Raw genomic sequence first — 15,347 nt, 5'->3', positions numbered from 1 at the left:
GAATCCACAATAAAGTACTGGGGGGAAGGTACTATCGCAGCACCAAAGGCCGCATGGGTGTTTTCCATCCGCATGCAGACTCGTATTTGACACTCTTGCATCTCCGAGACAATTCGGTTTGGCAAGGAAAATTGAAAACAAAATAAAATCAGTATTTAGTAGAAATTAGATTAAGGACAGAATACCGTGACAGGATAACGGTCTCCATGAAATAACTGGGTAATAGTGTTTAAACAGGATGGGGAGGGGACTTTCTGGCAGCTTCTGGTAGCTGAATCTGGACCCCACCAAGCCCAGGTAAAACAGGAGGTTCGTTTTCTGTTGCTGGACATTTTCTTGGAAACTGCTTTCTTAATGGCTCTCGTTTCTTCACCAATTTTTTGGCTTATATTTTGGCAAATTTCTCTCATTTATAACTTCTGGCTTAAACTTTCTCTAGTGTGTTCGATCTATGGTGACCTCTTTTTAAGGACTTGGTAAAGATAGCGGTGAACAGAAAAAAAAAATCTTCAAACTGTCCGTCAAGGAAATTATGAATCACAGTTTTTTTGGTTTGAAAGCAGAAAATAAATGACAAAACAGTATTTGCCAAACATAAATACATCTTCCGGCTGCAAACTGGACTGAAGAGTTGTCAGCCTGTTGCTGGATAACAGACAGGTAACATGACAAATATGGCGTCGCTCATGTAAACACAAGTCGTCGTGTCCGAGGGACGATGAAGAGGCACTGAATGTGTTCAAGTGTTTTGACCGTCAGTGTCGCGTCTCCGTCGACTGGATAGACAAATGGCACAAATAAATAAGTCACATGTTCACACACGCACACGAACGCAAACATGCGCACGCACGGAGAGAAGAGAGAGCACGGCCAGTGGGTGCTTGATAAATAAGCCTTGACCAGCAGCAGTTCTCCATCCGCACTTCCAAAAGCAGCAAGCAGGCGGTACTTCAGTCCTTCAGTCTATCAGACATTTCCTGTTTAGCGGAGGAATTTCCTGTGTCCTTCAATTTGGGGTCTGACGACCGTGTGACATCTGTCTTTGACCTGAAATACACCGAAGAAGAAGAAGAAGAGCGGGACTAATATTACTTTAATTTTTTTCATTTCCAAGATTCTAATACATTTTCAGAAAGTGTTTGTTGATTTTTCAAAGTAAAAATCCTTTTCATTTTTAAGATTGAAAAAAAAAAACATTTTCAGGAAATGTCTTGGTGAAAGTTCATGGATTAAATTTTGTGATTTAAATGTAATTATAAAAAAAAAAAAAAAAAAAAAAGGAGACCATTTCAGTCCCAGCTCACCTGTTGTGGGTCATGTGACTCTTGACCAGGTGACCTGCGGCAAGGGCTGCCATCAGCGACAGCTCCCCAGCTAGCACAGTGCCACAGACCAGTTTCGCCAGCTTTCGGGCGTTTTCCCCAGGCTCGTGGGGACTGGAACCCTGGACCCCCAGCATCTGCACGTAAAATGTTCAAAAAACATTACTGAGACATCAACACAGCCCATCGATTCCCTCATAGCTACACAACACAGAAATCATTCACGTTCCCTGCTTTTGTGTTGTGTTAAATTTCAGGTGATTTCTTAAAAAAAATCTGGTAGTTTATCAGATACTATTTAAGTAATTCACTATATGATTATAATAAAAAATAATAATAGTAACACAAAAATAATTTCTTGGCAGATGATACACTATTAAAGACAATCAAGGGAATTTTGGAGGAAAGCCCAAATTTCGCAAAAATAACGACTAAATCAATCGCAAAAGATTTCTGCGATTTAAACATAAAATAAATGAAAAAATATTCAATTAAATACAAAGATAATATCAAAACTAATTTACAATCCAAAGTCATATCTGACTAAATTCCTCAAGGACTTTGTGTAAAGATAATGTCTTGACTTTACTTTTATGAACAATTATTTAAGGAACAGAAACACCATCAAAAATGCTCCTCAAACTGAAAACATTTATAAAAAGTTCAAACCAAAGGTCATGAATTTGAATCAGTTATCTTTTTACAATTTTCCTAATTTATTATTTATGTGTGTGTGGGTGTCGATGTGCACATGCACACACTACCTGCAGACAGGCCTGCTGTGGCCGTAGGTTGGTACCCCCGCCCACCGTGCCCAGCTCTAAGGAGGGCATGGTGCAGCTGATATAGAGGTCCTCCCCCTCTGGGCCCGACCGTTCCATCTGAGTAAGGCAGTTGGAACTGCCAACTGTCTGAGCAGGGTCCTGGGATTACATACAAAACAAACACACACGATAAATCTGTCTTTTCTGAGTAATATCTCATGAATTTATCTGTGTTTTCTGTTTTCCTTTTCATATGATTTGTTACATTTCTATACAACTTCCCATTCATTCATTCATTATCTATAGCACTCATTTTGCCCTCAGAGTCGTGGGGGGGTAGAGCCTCCCACAGCTGCCGTTGTGCGAGAGGCGGATTTCACCCTGGACCGCTCGCCAGCCAGTCAAAGGGCCACATATACAGACAAACAATCATTCGCTCTGTCATTCACACATTACATAGGCATGCAACCATGGCCAATTTCAGGTCTCCAGTGATTCTTCTGCATGTTTTTGGACATGTAATCGACTCCACACAAAAAGACGCCGTGCCAGAATCAAAACTTCGTATGGGGGGGTTCGGGGGGGCAGCCCACATTTTCCTCTATTTCTTTGATTTAAAAAAAAAAAAAAATCAACTTAATTTTCATTTATTATTTTGCTTTTTGAAAAGTAATTTCTCACAAATTGTACAGAAACTGTCTGATTTCTTGCTAATGTTTTAGGGAATTATGTTCCTTACGATGAGAAAGTAATACCTTGTTGACAGCGAGGCCTTCTCCTTTCTATGTCATGTGTAGGTGTGTCCTAAAGCGGACCGCCAACTCACCTGGCCACAGGCTATGTAAATGGCTGTGACGATGTTGGCGGCGTGGGCGTTGAAGCCCCCGATGCTCCCTGCCATGGCCGAGCCCACCAGGTTCTTATTGATGTTCAGCTCCACCAGAGCATCGGTACAGGTCTTCAGCACCTACGGGAATATTCGAGAGGTATGACTCCAAGGTTTACTGATTACTGTGATCTAGGGAAGCCGGCGATCAGTGAAGGGGGTGTTTACCTCACGGACAACCTTGGCAGGGATGGTGGCCTCGCAAACGACCGACTTCCCGCGACCGAGAATCCAGTTGACAGCGGCAGATTTCTTGTCCGTGCAGAAGTTGCCGCTGACAGCGAGAAGCTCCATGTCCGGGTACTGGAGATGGAGGTGAAGGAGAGCCTGCTCGCTGCCCTGGAAACACACCACAACTCTGGCTTGGTGGAGGAACATTTTTAGGGAAGAAACTTCCTACAGAATTTCCAGGAGAATTTGTAGTTCCTTAATTTTTTCCCTCATTTCTCTCTGCCTTTTCAACCATATTTCTAAACATCATAGTTGCTATTTGAGGATTTTTTTTGTATTTCCTAGATGGAGCAACAACCACCCCTGTGAAAGCAAATTTGTGGAGGGAAGAAAACAAAAAAACAAAACTCAGATAACCACAAATAACAAGCATTCACATCTGGCATTGTTTAACAATGAATACCAGTTGGTTCGTTAAGGAAAATATCCGACTTCCTTTCCAGATTGAGCCTTTGGCAGCTGTGTATTATTTCTAACCATTTTGACTTCCCCTGATTTCTGAGGCCTACATTCAGAAATCGGGGGGCCTGCAGCCCCTCGTGGCATTAGGATAGTTTCCTCTGTGTCTTCTTCACTTCCTGTCTAGGATAAAGGCACCTCAGTGAGTGAGGGGGTAGGGGTGATATCCTTACCTTGGACAGCATGTTCATACCCATGGCGTCTCCAGTCTGCGACTGGAAGCGAATGTACAGGTTCCTGCCGGCCAAACTCACCAGCAGCCTCTCCAAGCGGGCAAATCTGCGCAGACCAAACGCTCATGACTAAGAGGACTCCTATGGTTTAGGTTGTTTTAACTTATTTATTTATGTATAAATGTCATTTTTTGTGGCTTATTTCCTTCCAACCTGCAGGCACTCTGAAGTTTTTTATACTTCCTTGTTCATTTTGAGTTTTTTCTTTGTTTTAAAAAATAATTTTAATGCTGTTCTTTAGTGACTTATGAGTCAATTTAGTGTTTGTTGTCAAAGTCATTTTAAGTGTTTTTTCCTGTGTGGATTTTTTGTTGGGGGTTACTTCGCTTTTTTTCTACAATAATCTGAGTGTTTCCATCTGTGAGAAACTGCTCACATGTTTCAGGTAATAAAAGCCACACACTCACATGAAAAAGCTAATGAGGAAATTATGAGTATTTATGTGCACGGTTCTCGTTAATGTTGGTCAAATATTGACTTTTTCAGATAAGTTCAATTTTAATCTCAACTCTGGGGAGCGCGGAGTTGGGGACTGACCTGCTCGTCTGGTCGAAGGCCTGCTTCATCACACTGAAGCCCTCGGGAGTCTCCAGCCATGCCTTGACCTCTGCGGCCCGACATGCTGAGGGTAGCCTGACCACGGGACCCCGGGTCATCCGGTCAGCCAGGATGCTGCTGTGACAGCCTCCGCTTAGCTGGACAGGAAGGACTACACAGTCAGCATATACGCACAAACGTACACATATGCAGCACAACTGCTGATTTAAATTCATGACTTACAGCGAGGGCCCTACAGCCCCTGTTGGTGCTTGCCACCAGGCAGCCCTCGGTGGTTGCCATGGGGACATAAAACTGCTCCCCGTTCAGCAGAAGAGGGCCAGCGACACCGACGGGAACCGGCATGTATCCAACAACGTTCTCACAGCAGGTTCCCATCACCTGGCAACACACCAGAGGAGATTTCCAGTCAATTATACGTTGTTGTGAATCCAATCAGAGGAACAGAAAGAGTGGTTTTCAGAAAACAAGGAAAAAAAAAGCAACAAAACAACCAAAAATAGACAACACAAAATACAGCCAGGAGAAATACGCAGTGACCCTTCTGGAGAGTTTCATTATTTACATTCATTCATTCATTCATTCATTCATTATCTAGACTCTTTCTGCGCTCAGGGGTTCAGGGGGTAGGTTGGGCCGGAGCCTATCCTAGCTGTCATTGGGCAAGAGGCGGGGTTCATCCTGGACTGGTCGCCACTCAATCACAGGGCCACAAATGGAGACCTACGACCATTCACCCTCTTTGTCCCAGATTTGGCCAATTTAGAGTCATCAATGAATCTACTGCAATGAATTTTTTTAGACTGATCCTTCGTTCGTTTCCAACAGGGCCTTTTCTGTGTGGAGTCTGCATGTTCTCCCTGTGTCTGCATAGGCTTCCTCTGGGTTTTCCAGTTTCCTCCCACAGTCCAAAAACATGCAGTAGGTTGGTTGGAGACCAGACGTGTGAATGTCTTCATATAACGTGTGAATGGTTGTATGTCTATCTGTCTGAGATCAACTGGCGACCAGTCCAGGGTGAACCCTGCATCATGACAGCTGGGATAGGGTCCAAGCACCCCTGGGACTTGACTACAGGTCAGCAGTATAGATAATGGATGAATGTTTTAAGACTTCGGGAGGAAACCCACACCGACCCACAGAAAACCCCTCAAGGGGAGCATGTAGACTCCACACAGAAAATTCCCCAGTTGGGATGGAACCATGGACCTTCATGATGTGATGCCAACATTCTGTCCTTCATTACAGTCAAAGGGGAAAACAGTGTTCGTACATTCCAATATGCACGACACAACAATAATAATCTAAAACTCAGCCGCCTTTCTGTTCTAGTTCATTATGTTTAATTTAATATAACGTATGAAGCTGAAAAGTGAATTAACACAGTGCAATTTTTTAATTCATTTATAAATGTGGAGCCACAACATCAAGACTGAATTCAATCATCTGAGTGTCAAAACTTGGAGATTTGATGCAGTTGGGCTTCAAATTGGTCATTTGCATATCATTTTTAACTCATTTTCAGGTTCTGAAACGAACAACACAGGCCAATTTATAATAATATTTTCATTCTCAAGTATTTCTCATTGACAAAATGGGATTTTAAAACACAGTCTTCGAATTTAAAGTCATTCTTAAAATTCCTTTCAGGTGACCTGCACACCATTCCTGTGAGTATTTCATTTTAAGGTCTTTATCCTGTCCATTTTTTCTAGTAATTTAAACAAAAAAGCTTTCCATTACTCTTTGTCCTCCATCACTTGCATTGACCTGTTTGTTTCCATTTTTGGTTTTCCACAACCAGAGTTTCTGTGGGAATCAACTAATTTGATACTTTTTAACACCACATTAAATAAATGTAATGCCCATGCCCAACTGCAGATACATCAATAAATAATAATGACAATCATTTACATCTGGAATAGATTTTGTACAGTAGCAGATATGTACATATGACTTTCTGTGTGACAATAGAGCGAAACAAACACATGGATTTAACTTTGTGCTTGCTAAAAAGTATTTGACTTGGTGATAGTTTGAACCATGAGAGCAAGGTAAAAAGGTTCAGTAGCATCCTTCTGAAGGCTGGCGCACACCTCTGTCAAACACAACCTTTATTATTTCTTAGTGCTTTCAACTCATCATCCAATACTATTTATTTTTTAGTCCACGTATTGCACCCTCTCACTTGCTCCTCTCTTCATCAAGGTACATCCTATATTTTGTCCTGGCTCAGGCTACGGAAGCCAGTAGTTCTTTTGTGAGAACACTTTGAGAACACCTCCACAAGCTCTGACCTAGTCACAGACCAGTCTCTGGGCCTTAATTTGTTTGGTTTTGTTGCAGGTCTCCACTTCCCTGTGGAAATCAGTTATTTTCACACGCTACAAAACTCCTCAACCGGTTTACTACCGACAGGTTTTAACCAGCCTCAGAACAGTCCCTTTAACAGTCCACTTTTGTTGAAAATTACCCTTTCCCATTTTCTCAACACAACACTACACTACACTCTTGCCACGCTCAGTGTCTGGTGTTGTAATTCTGTGCGCTGACAGAACAATGGCTGTAAACAATAGCCATTTAAAGGGTTCCACCTGTCATCACACTATTCCGATCGAAATTATTAAATGTTTATATAGCCTCACCAAAATAAATTACGAATAAAAATGTATTTTCCCATCAAATGTATTGAAACTTTTAATGCCTCCAGACACTGAAGTGAATGCTGTAATCCAGTAATTATGAACTTTATATCAAGAGTATTTGATTTGTTTTTTGGTATTTCTTTTCTATTTATTAGAACAATTAAGTTTCTGGTAGTTTGTTGTTTATTTCCAAGTACCTTAGAATAGTCGTAGTCCTTGTAGGGCAGGTGAGTCAGAGCTGTGGGATTGGGCAGTTTCGGCGCTAGCAGCTCCCTCCTGATGGCTACGCCCCTCAGTGGGGTCTCGAGAACCGTCTCCAGCTTGTAGTTCAGGATGTTGCGTGAGTTCACAAGGCTCATTACCTCTGCATCACTCAGGAAACTGCCGCCTCTCTGATGAAGAGCGGGAGAGGAAAATGGTTGATTTCCAGTGTTTTCCGCAGCAACAAAATGATGCAGCTCAGTTGGAAACGTACAAGAGGGTCTGAGAGGATGGTCAGACACTCCTCAAGCGCCCGGGGCTCGGATACGAAGCCACTCGAGGGAGCGGGAGGCCCTGAGGTAAGAGGGGCAGAGGGGTCGGTCTCCATTGGGGTTACCATAGGAACACCTGCGACAAGATGAAACAAAATGTGAAAAGGAAGAAACTGGGGGGAAGGGGGACTTGAAATGGTCACTTTCTAAAGGCTTGCTATCAGCCCTACCTTCTGTCTTGATCACCGTTTCAGGGGAAGCTTTACACCCCCGCTGGCTAGTTGTGGTCCTGGGGGGACTGGGGTCCTGAAAGTCTCTCCTGCAGCACTTCTCCTCAGAGCTGGTCCCGGAAGGGGAGTTGGAGACAGGATTCTTGAAGGACAGGGACGTCTCGGTCTCTGCTTGCTCAAAGAAGACGTACTTCACGGCCAGGAGAAGGGCCAGGCCCAGGGTGATCACCTGCTCCAGGGCCATGCTAGGGGGACGGGGGGGACGGGGAGGTTGAACCATCAGTGGGCTTGGAATTATCCAGAACATTCTTAACCAGCTACAAAACTCAAATACCAGATGACCAGACACATTCAAAGACCAAAGGGCTTTATCATTGAAAGATACTTGGGGGCTTAATGGTTGCCATGGGTACTCTAACCATTATGAGTCACTACATACCTCTGCCAAGAAATACTGTTGGACTTTATGCAAAGCTCTGTAAAGGTGGAGTCCTAATCCACTCCTCATTCTTTCTTATGTCTATTGTTCAAATGACTTAAGGTGATTTATGTTGCTATGGTTACCCAAAACCACACTGCTCTCTGGTCCTGATTGAGACACAGGTTATTTTGACACTGATATTTGAGTTCCTGTGCAGCTGGCGGGGACACACTCAGCTCCGAAAAGGGCAAGATGACGGCCCGTATGTGTTGTAGTGTTACCTTCTGAGCTGCAGGGGGCGCATTGTGCCGGCAGCCTCCAGTCTCTTCTGCATGGGTCCGTCCATCGTGTGGTTCTGACCCGAGTGCTCAGACGCAAGTCGAGTGTGAGCGTGAACCAAAGCCAAACCGAGAGACTGAAAGACATATCAGTGCATTAAAGGCAGATCCCCCCCCTTCTTTTTTGTGGCTCAGTCTGTGGATAAAGACCCTCAAATTGAAAGATGGGCAGCACATTTCCCAGTTCCTTCAGTCAACATGTTTCAGATGCTGAAACTAGAGGTGCTTCTGATGGCCTGGTTAGTGCCTTGCATGGGTGTGTGTGTGTGTGTGTTTGCGTGTGTGTGTGTGTGTGAAAAACTGTGATGATCGCAGAGATGTCTAGACGTAGATGTGTGGCTTTCTGGAAAACAGAAAGCCACACATAACTAAATATTTACCCTTTCTGGGATCTTGACAGGAAGACAAAAAATCAGAAAATAAATAACATTATTAATTAAATAAATAATACTATTTATGGAATAAATACTAACCAAATAACCCTTTTCAAGTTTTTCACAGAGAAGAAGACTAAGAAACATTAACTTTCTTGTAGACGCAACTGTTTGCAGCTCTCTCATATCAAATTCACTGCGAAAACCAGAAAGCAAGCAGGCTATGAAACCAAACTGATACCAACACCTACCAAGTTAAATACACCAACCAGGTTATATACCCTGCATTCTGAATCTATTTTTCTCTTACTAATCTTTTTGCCATTATTCCATGTTATTTGACAGGGGTGTGTCCAGGATTTTATTTTTGAGGGAGAGGTTTCTGATAAGGCACACACTGTAGAAGGGTGGAATACAATGTTATGTTCAATGCATGTACAAGTCATGATTACGTGGCCAGACTGAAAAAAGAAATCATAATGCATCTCTGGTATTGATCAGGGGCTGGGCAAAATGTGGAGGCAGGCTGTAGTTTGGGGACAACTGATCTGGACTGCACTAGAAATGTTCTTCTCTTGGAGGGGTTTCATGCAGCTCAAATTTTCTTTCGGTATTAAGATATTCTTGAAATTCACATGTGTATGTGGACAAGATGTTACTGTCCCTCGTGCAAATCTATTATTGTACTGGCAATAATACTACTGGCATTTTGATTAAATCTAATGTAATTTGACCCATTTTCAAGTACATTCTTGCTTAATTTAGCATAACATTAAAATTATAAACAATTTGCACTTTCCTTACTCCTTCTTTTTTTAATTAAAACACCACTTTTCCCATTTCAGTGTTCAATCATAAGTCATTTGTTCCTTTTTTATAGGAAATTTCTTTTTCGGCCCATTTGTTCTTCTGTAACAGTTACTTTTTGAACAATAACTATAGTCTGGCATTTTTGACATTTTCATCAAAAATGGGAAATTGCTTGAAAACAACAACAGTTTTTTGCATTCACTGATTTTGTGCTACAAATGTGACATGTGGTTGGAAATAAATTATCGTGAAAATGACCAACGGTCAGGTCATTTTTGAAAGCGTATCTAAAATGTGAATGTCCTATGTCTCACCATGATGATTTTCACCCTCTGGCTGACAGGATTGGGCTTGTTGTGCTCCTCTTCAGCCAGAACGTGTGCGAAGTGGCTGAGCTGCCAAACAGGCCGGCCTTCGCAACTTTCCCTGGACAACTACACAAGCACACATGAGCATGAGCTTGTGCGCGCACACACACGCACACACACACACACACACAAAAACCTCCTGTCAATGGCGTGCCTGGCCCACAATTCTGCCATCCTCACCTCCAGGACCAGAGAGACGCAGGCTGGGAAGAAGGTCATGAAGACGAAGTAATTCGCCAGGACAGACATACAGCCAAAGCAGCACATTATCTCCAGCTGTGGCACACCTGAAAGATGAAGACGCCAATATCATTTTAAACGCAAGTCACTGTCGTCAGTAATGCCCGGATGTCAAATTATACTTGTAACTGAATCCATATTTATGGATTGTACAACCAATTAGAAAATTCTCGGGGCAATGATAAACATAGCTGCTCCTTGATGCAGAGAGTGAATGAAGCTAACATATTTCCAATGGCCATCTTTTGGTAAGTTTCCCAAACCTTGCACCATTTAATTTCATGAGGATTCCCCTACACAATACTGTGATTTTTGCACCCTTTGTTGTAATCGAAACGCACAGTTCCTATCAGTGGGAGGAGGAGTCAGCCTTAACAACGATGAAGAATAACAACATGTGCCTCATGTGTGACTCCTAATAAATAATTGAATGTAATCAATTCACATGATCGGCATACAGCACGGAAATGTTTCTGTGCTGCTTTTATTTCGAAATTGCCCTGTTCCTCGTCACCATTTTCAGAATAATACAAACTGACTTTTTAAAATAAAATCTTCAGTAATTTCTCAAACTTTTTCAGTTTCTCAAACTACTTTAATTGATTTTTTGGAATAAAATAATGGAACCCATGTTCTTAAAAAGGACATTTATAATGTCATCTTGATTCGAGATCTTAATGTAAAGCATATAATGGAAGACTTGGTGTTAGCAGAAAATATCCTATGACTCTATAATTAATTACCATCATACGTGATGGTGTAACCTTATATTTACACCCCTTGCAAAAGCTTAAGCATCCTGTTACCTGACATAGTACCAATCCCAATGACAAGACACTCAACCAAAGCATCCAGGGTGAAGGCAGGTCCCAGGATAGCCATGCCCTGGGAGATATTGTCCCTCACTTCCTCCTGAACAAAGATTCAAAACAGTGGTTAGTGAGACCTAAACTCTATGGTCCATGTCATGTTAAAAAAGCCTAGTCCAGAACTGTGTCTTGTGTTACCTGGGAGTTGGAGCTGAGGGCAAATTTTGCCAAAGTACATGCCTTGGATAAGTCGATAAGCAGGAGGAAGAACGGCAGGGCTTCACTGCAGGGGAAGAAATGGTGGCCATATTCACACTATTTTTCCCCAAGTATTAATATACAAATCAAAACAGACCTGTTAAAGTATGCAACACATGTGTTGGGTGAGAAACTGTACACTTTACTGATCTGAACTTTTGACCATATAATTTCAGAGGGTATTTTCTGGTAATTTCCTGATTATACTGTAAATTTTTGAACTTATTCCTTCTTTATTTTGGGTAGTTTCTTGCAGATTTCTAATCAATGTCTGATCTATTCAGGCAATTTCTTGGTGGTTTTGGTTCATGTTTTGCTAATTCAATTTGCAAGGTGACAAATTGAAAATTCAACAATGACTATTCTCTATGATTAAAAAACTTTAAATGAAATGATCGCTATTATCCTAAAACAACAACTTCAATTGAGGAGTATATTTATTGTCCAGCTCTACAAAAGTCACAGCAAATACTTACTTAAGGCCTGTTAGCTCTTTGCCAAAGAAATGGATGACTACTGTGCTGAAAACAAAGCTTGAAAATAGTGTAAATAATCCAGCAATACCTAAAAGGAGAGAATAGATGAACAGTTTTAACATTCTACACACATGATGAAAAATTCAGGAAGACACAATGCAAAGAATAAATCCTTCCACAGCATACACCATTGAACATGGTGTACACTGTGTAAATGGTGCACACTAACCGAGTATATACTTGGATCCGAGTTGCCGAACATTCTTGAACTGGAAATAGATGTAAATAATGGCGACGCAGCGTGTAATTGTCAGGATGATGATGTCCCCGCTGTGGATTTTCTGTTGTTTTTTTTTTAAAGGGATGTGTGGGTACACAAGAAAATGGGATTTACGGTCATATTTATTTTATAGAATAACTTGCTCAAGACATGACAAATGGCATCATTCACTCAGGTTGACTCACCTCTTCTGTTTTAGGACACTCGTTCCAGTTACACATCTGGCTGCTGGTTCCCAGACTGTTCATGGACATGAGGCAGACTGTGATGGCGAGTGTCCCTATGATCACCTCCCATGGATGGGCTGCCACCAACAGGCCATGCAGTCTGAACAGCCGTGCTAACATGGTTCTGCGATACCTATCTGTTAGGAGTCAAAAAGAGGACAAGCGTCTCATAATTGCTCTCAACAAGACAAAATGTCTCTCAGCCAAGCGGGTATTTAAAGGAATGCAAATCAGAGGATTATGTGGAATAAAATGTTTGGATAAAGGTTGGATCAAGAGGTATTAGTTTGTTGTGTCAATCATGTGACACTTTATCATTACAATTCTACTTTAGGTCATTCGTATAGTATACTGAAACGGAATTATCAAATAGCTGAACCATTGCCAAAAAATATAATCTACACACCATTGCGGTTATGGTAGAAGTAGTTTTTCATGGTATGACAACTAAGGACACTGTTCACTTTGCAAAACAAGCCAAAAATTACTTGACACTCACTTTTATTGATACAACACTTGTAAAAGTTACTATATTAGTAAATGAAATCTCTTCTGTGTTCAACTGGGATTTACTGGGCAGAAAAATAGATGTTTCACAACATGAAACCCATATATATACCCATCATAAATTACATTATCTCATTTCCACAAACCCACTTGAGAGTGTTGATGAATCCTACAGTTGGGAAAGAGCTTAAAAAAGGGCCAAATTTCTTTCTAGTTTTAATGACATATAGAAAGCTATGGACTGATTTGGACCTGGCTCCAGAAATTGGATTGAATTGGTGTCTTAGGTTTGTTTTCCAGAAAATGCAGCAACTTTATGGTACATTTCAACACCACATGTCACACATTTCTTTGGCCTTTCCCATATAGGACATCTATTCACAGAAAGATATTCTTGAGAAATTCATGAGAATTCAGGAGAAAAAGCCCAGCTCACTTTCGGGTAAACAACAGTTTTTCCTTACCTAAAGTGTCCAACTTAATGCAAGTGCTTGTTACATACATAAGCGATTCAAGGCGAGTTCATCGGATTAATTCTGTATTAATGTGCCATTAATACGAGCGCCGGGGATTTTCTTAGTACAATAAAAATACATATACATGTAAATAATTTTGGAAACTGTTAATTTGTCACCATTGAACTGTGTCAATCATCTGTCATCTAGTCATCTGTCTTCTTCCGTGTAACAACTATCAAATAACGATTTGAACGCTGCAAAGAATTCAAAAAACGTGATTATAACCCTCGGTAGCATATGTGGAGAAAACATCTACATTTAGGATCATGTGTTGAACTTGTTTTCAGAGGCTAACAAAGTTGTATAAACGTTTAACACCTTTTTTAGCCAATGCTGTTAGCATTAGCTTCATTAGCCGTGTCACACCCTCTACTGTAGTAAAATCCGCCGGGCATCAAGGTCATGTTATCCGTAAGTTATCGGAGGCCGTCAGCCACCTCCGGGTAATAAATAGCGTAAGGTGGCCATACTTACAAAGGTACGATTTACAGTTGTCAAAAAAGCATGTTCATAATTGTGAAAAATAAATCCATATCACAGTATCAGGGCTACACGGATAAACGTTACCAATATGGCGGTGGCGGAAATATGACGCATCTCTACGTCATGGATGCTGGTGACGTAACCGTCAGGACTCTAAAGAACGCTAACAACATTTTCAGTGGAACGTAGGACCTTCGAAGGGCACTTCTTTAAATTTTGGTGTTTTATTACCATTAAATAATGTGATTTTTTAATTTGGAATTGAGCAGGACCGATAGTTTTATTGCAGGCTCGTGTGGCGTGGCTGTGGCCAATAACAGCTATTGCTCATTAAACAGATGTTTTATCATCACCCGGGTGTGTCCCTGTATAAAACACTACAGTATTTTATCAGTTTAATTTATGAAACGCTTACACGATGACTAAGATTATTTTTTCATATTATATTTTATAAGCATATTATATTTTCAACTTCAATAAAATTCAATGAGAATAATTAAAGTGTTACACTGGTGTTTATGCTATCTGTTTTTGTTTTTCTGTTTTTTGTTTTTTGTTTGCTTATGTTTTTGTTCCATCCAGTTCCAGCATTTCAAAACTGTTTTTATAAAACGCACATCTACCTTTCAGTCTCTCATGACTAATTTTCCCCTCATGCACACAGACAAAGAGATGCCTTTTCCCAGATCATCTGGGACTTAATGAAATTTTGCTCCTCAGAAATTTAAACCTGATCTTCCTGGAATTTCATAATGTAATAGGATGCCCTGCAACACCGAACTCACTCTGCAGTGTTTTATAATTCTTAATTTCTTTGAACCCCTTCTGTATTCTTTCTCTGATGGCCTGCAAGTGAGTCCAGATGATGAACAACACAGGGTTTCTATCAGACTTAACCAGTAGATAGAGGAAACACCTCAAAGGAAAATACAAAAATAACAACATAGAAAAAAAGCAGAGCTTTAAATGAGCATGAATTCACCAGATTTTTCTAGTAATAAAAATTCCAATCAGTAATGATAGTTTTATAAAGCCTGGAAAAAAGGCAACAAACTGCCTCAAACTGACTTTCCTAAAAAAAAAAAAAAAAAAAAAAAAAAAAAGCAAGACGTTTCCTGAACTGTGCAGCGTAATTTGAAGAAAACGAATGAGAATAATAACAATTATAATGATGAGGATGATGTTGATGATCCAGCAAGCGTGAAGCACAATATTGTTGGATTTGCAGCTGGAAATAATTAGTGGAAATGAATATAAATAAACAAATGCCAAAAAAATAAAAATAAAAAGGGAAAACGATTCAGAAAGTGTCTGAGAATGTGCTAAAAGAATCTTATAAAACATTGTTTTATTTACGTTCGTGGTATTTGAGTTTCCCTCGACCTCCCCCTGCTGTCAACAACCACGTGACCAGGAATAAAACACCTTTTCAGCCTT

The 15,347-nt window shown here is 40.8% G+C and overlaps 1 protein-coding gene across 2 annotated transcripts; it reads right to left on the bottom strand.

Moving 5' to 3' along the window:
• Positions 1-521: 521 nt before the first annotated feature.
• LOC147231294 (3-hydroxy-3-methylglutaryl-coenzyme A reductase-like) lies at positions 522-14,005 on the bottom strand. Of its 2 annotated transcripts, none has more exons than XM_086152609.1 (20): positions 13,902-14,005; positions 12,361-12,539; positions 12,125-12,236; positions 11,896-11,983; positions 11,360-11,444; positions 11,159-11,264; positions 10,293-10,399; positions 10,059-10,178; positions 8,504-8,637; positions 7,802-8,046; positions 7,574-7,707; positions 7,296-7,490; positions 4,676-4,834; positions 4,433-4,590; positions 3,836-3,941; positions 3,141-3,311; positions 2,913-3,053; positions 2,087-2,245; positions 1,305-1,459; positions 522-1,047 (listed from the first exon to the last, which is right to left on the bottom strand). In XM_086152609.1, exons 2-20 carry the CDS (start codon positions 12,520-12,522, stop codon positions 951-953), a joined length of 2,634 nt encoding a protein of 877 aa, XP_086008735.1. In that variant the 5' UTR covers positions 12,523-12,539; positions 13,902-14,005; the 3' UTR covers positions 522-950. The 2 variants fall into 2 exon arrangements, with proteins under 2 accessions (XP_086008735.1, XP_086008734.1); XM_086152608.1 differs by lacking the exon at positions 13,902-14,005 and adding an exon at positions 13,746-13,809.
• Between the last annotated feature and the right edge of the window lie 1,342 nt (positions 14,006-15,347).

Source organism: Fistularia commersonii, chromosome 9, assembly GCF_037954325.1.
Source record: "Fistularia commersonii isolate RoL2024-O1a breed Wild chromosome 9, RoL_Fcom_v1.0, whole genome shotgun sequence".
Taxonomy (NCBI): domain Eukaryota; kingdom Metazoa; phylum Chordata; class Actinopteri; order Syngnathiformes; family Fistulariidae; genus Fistularia; species Fistularia commersonii.
This window is presented reverse-complemented; position numbering and strand designations above follow the sequence as displayed.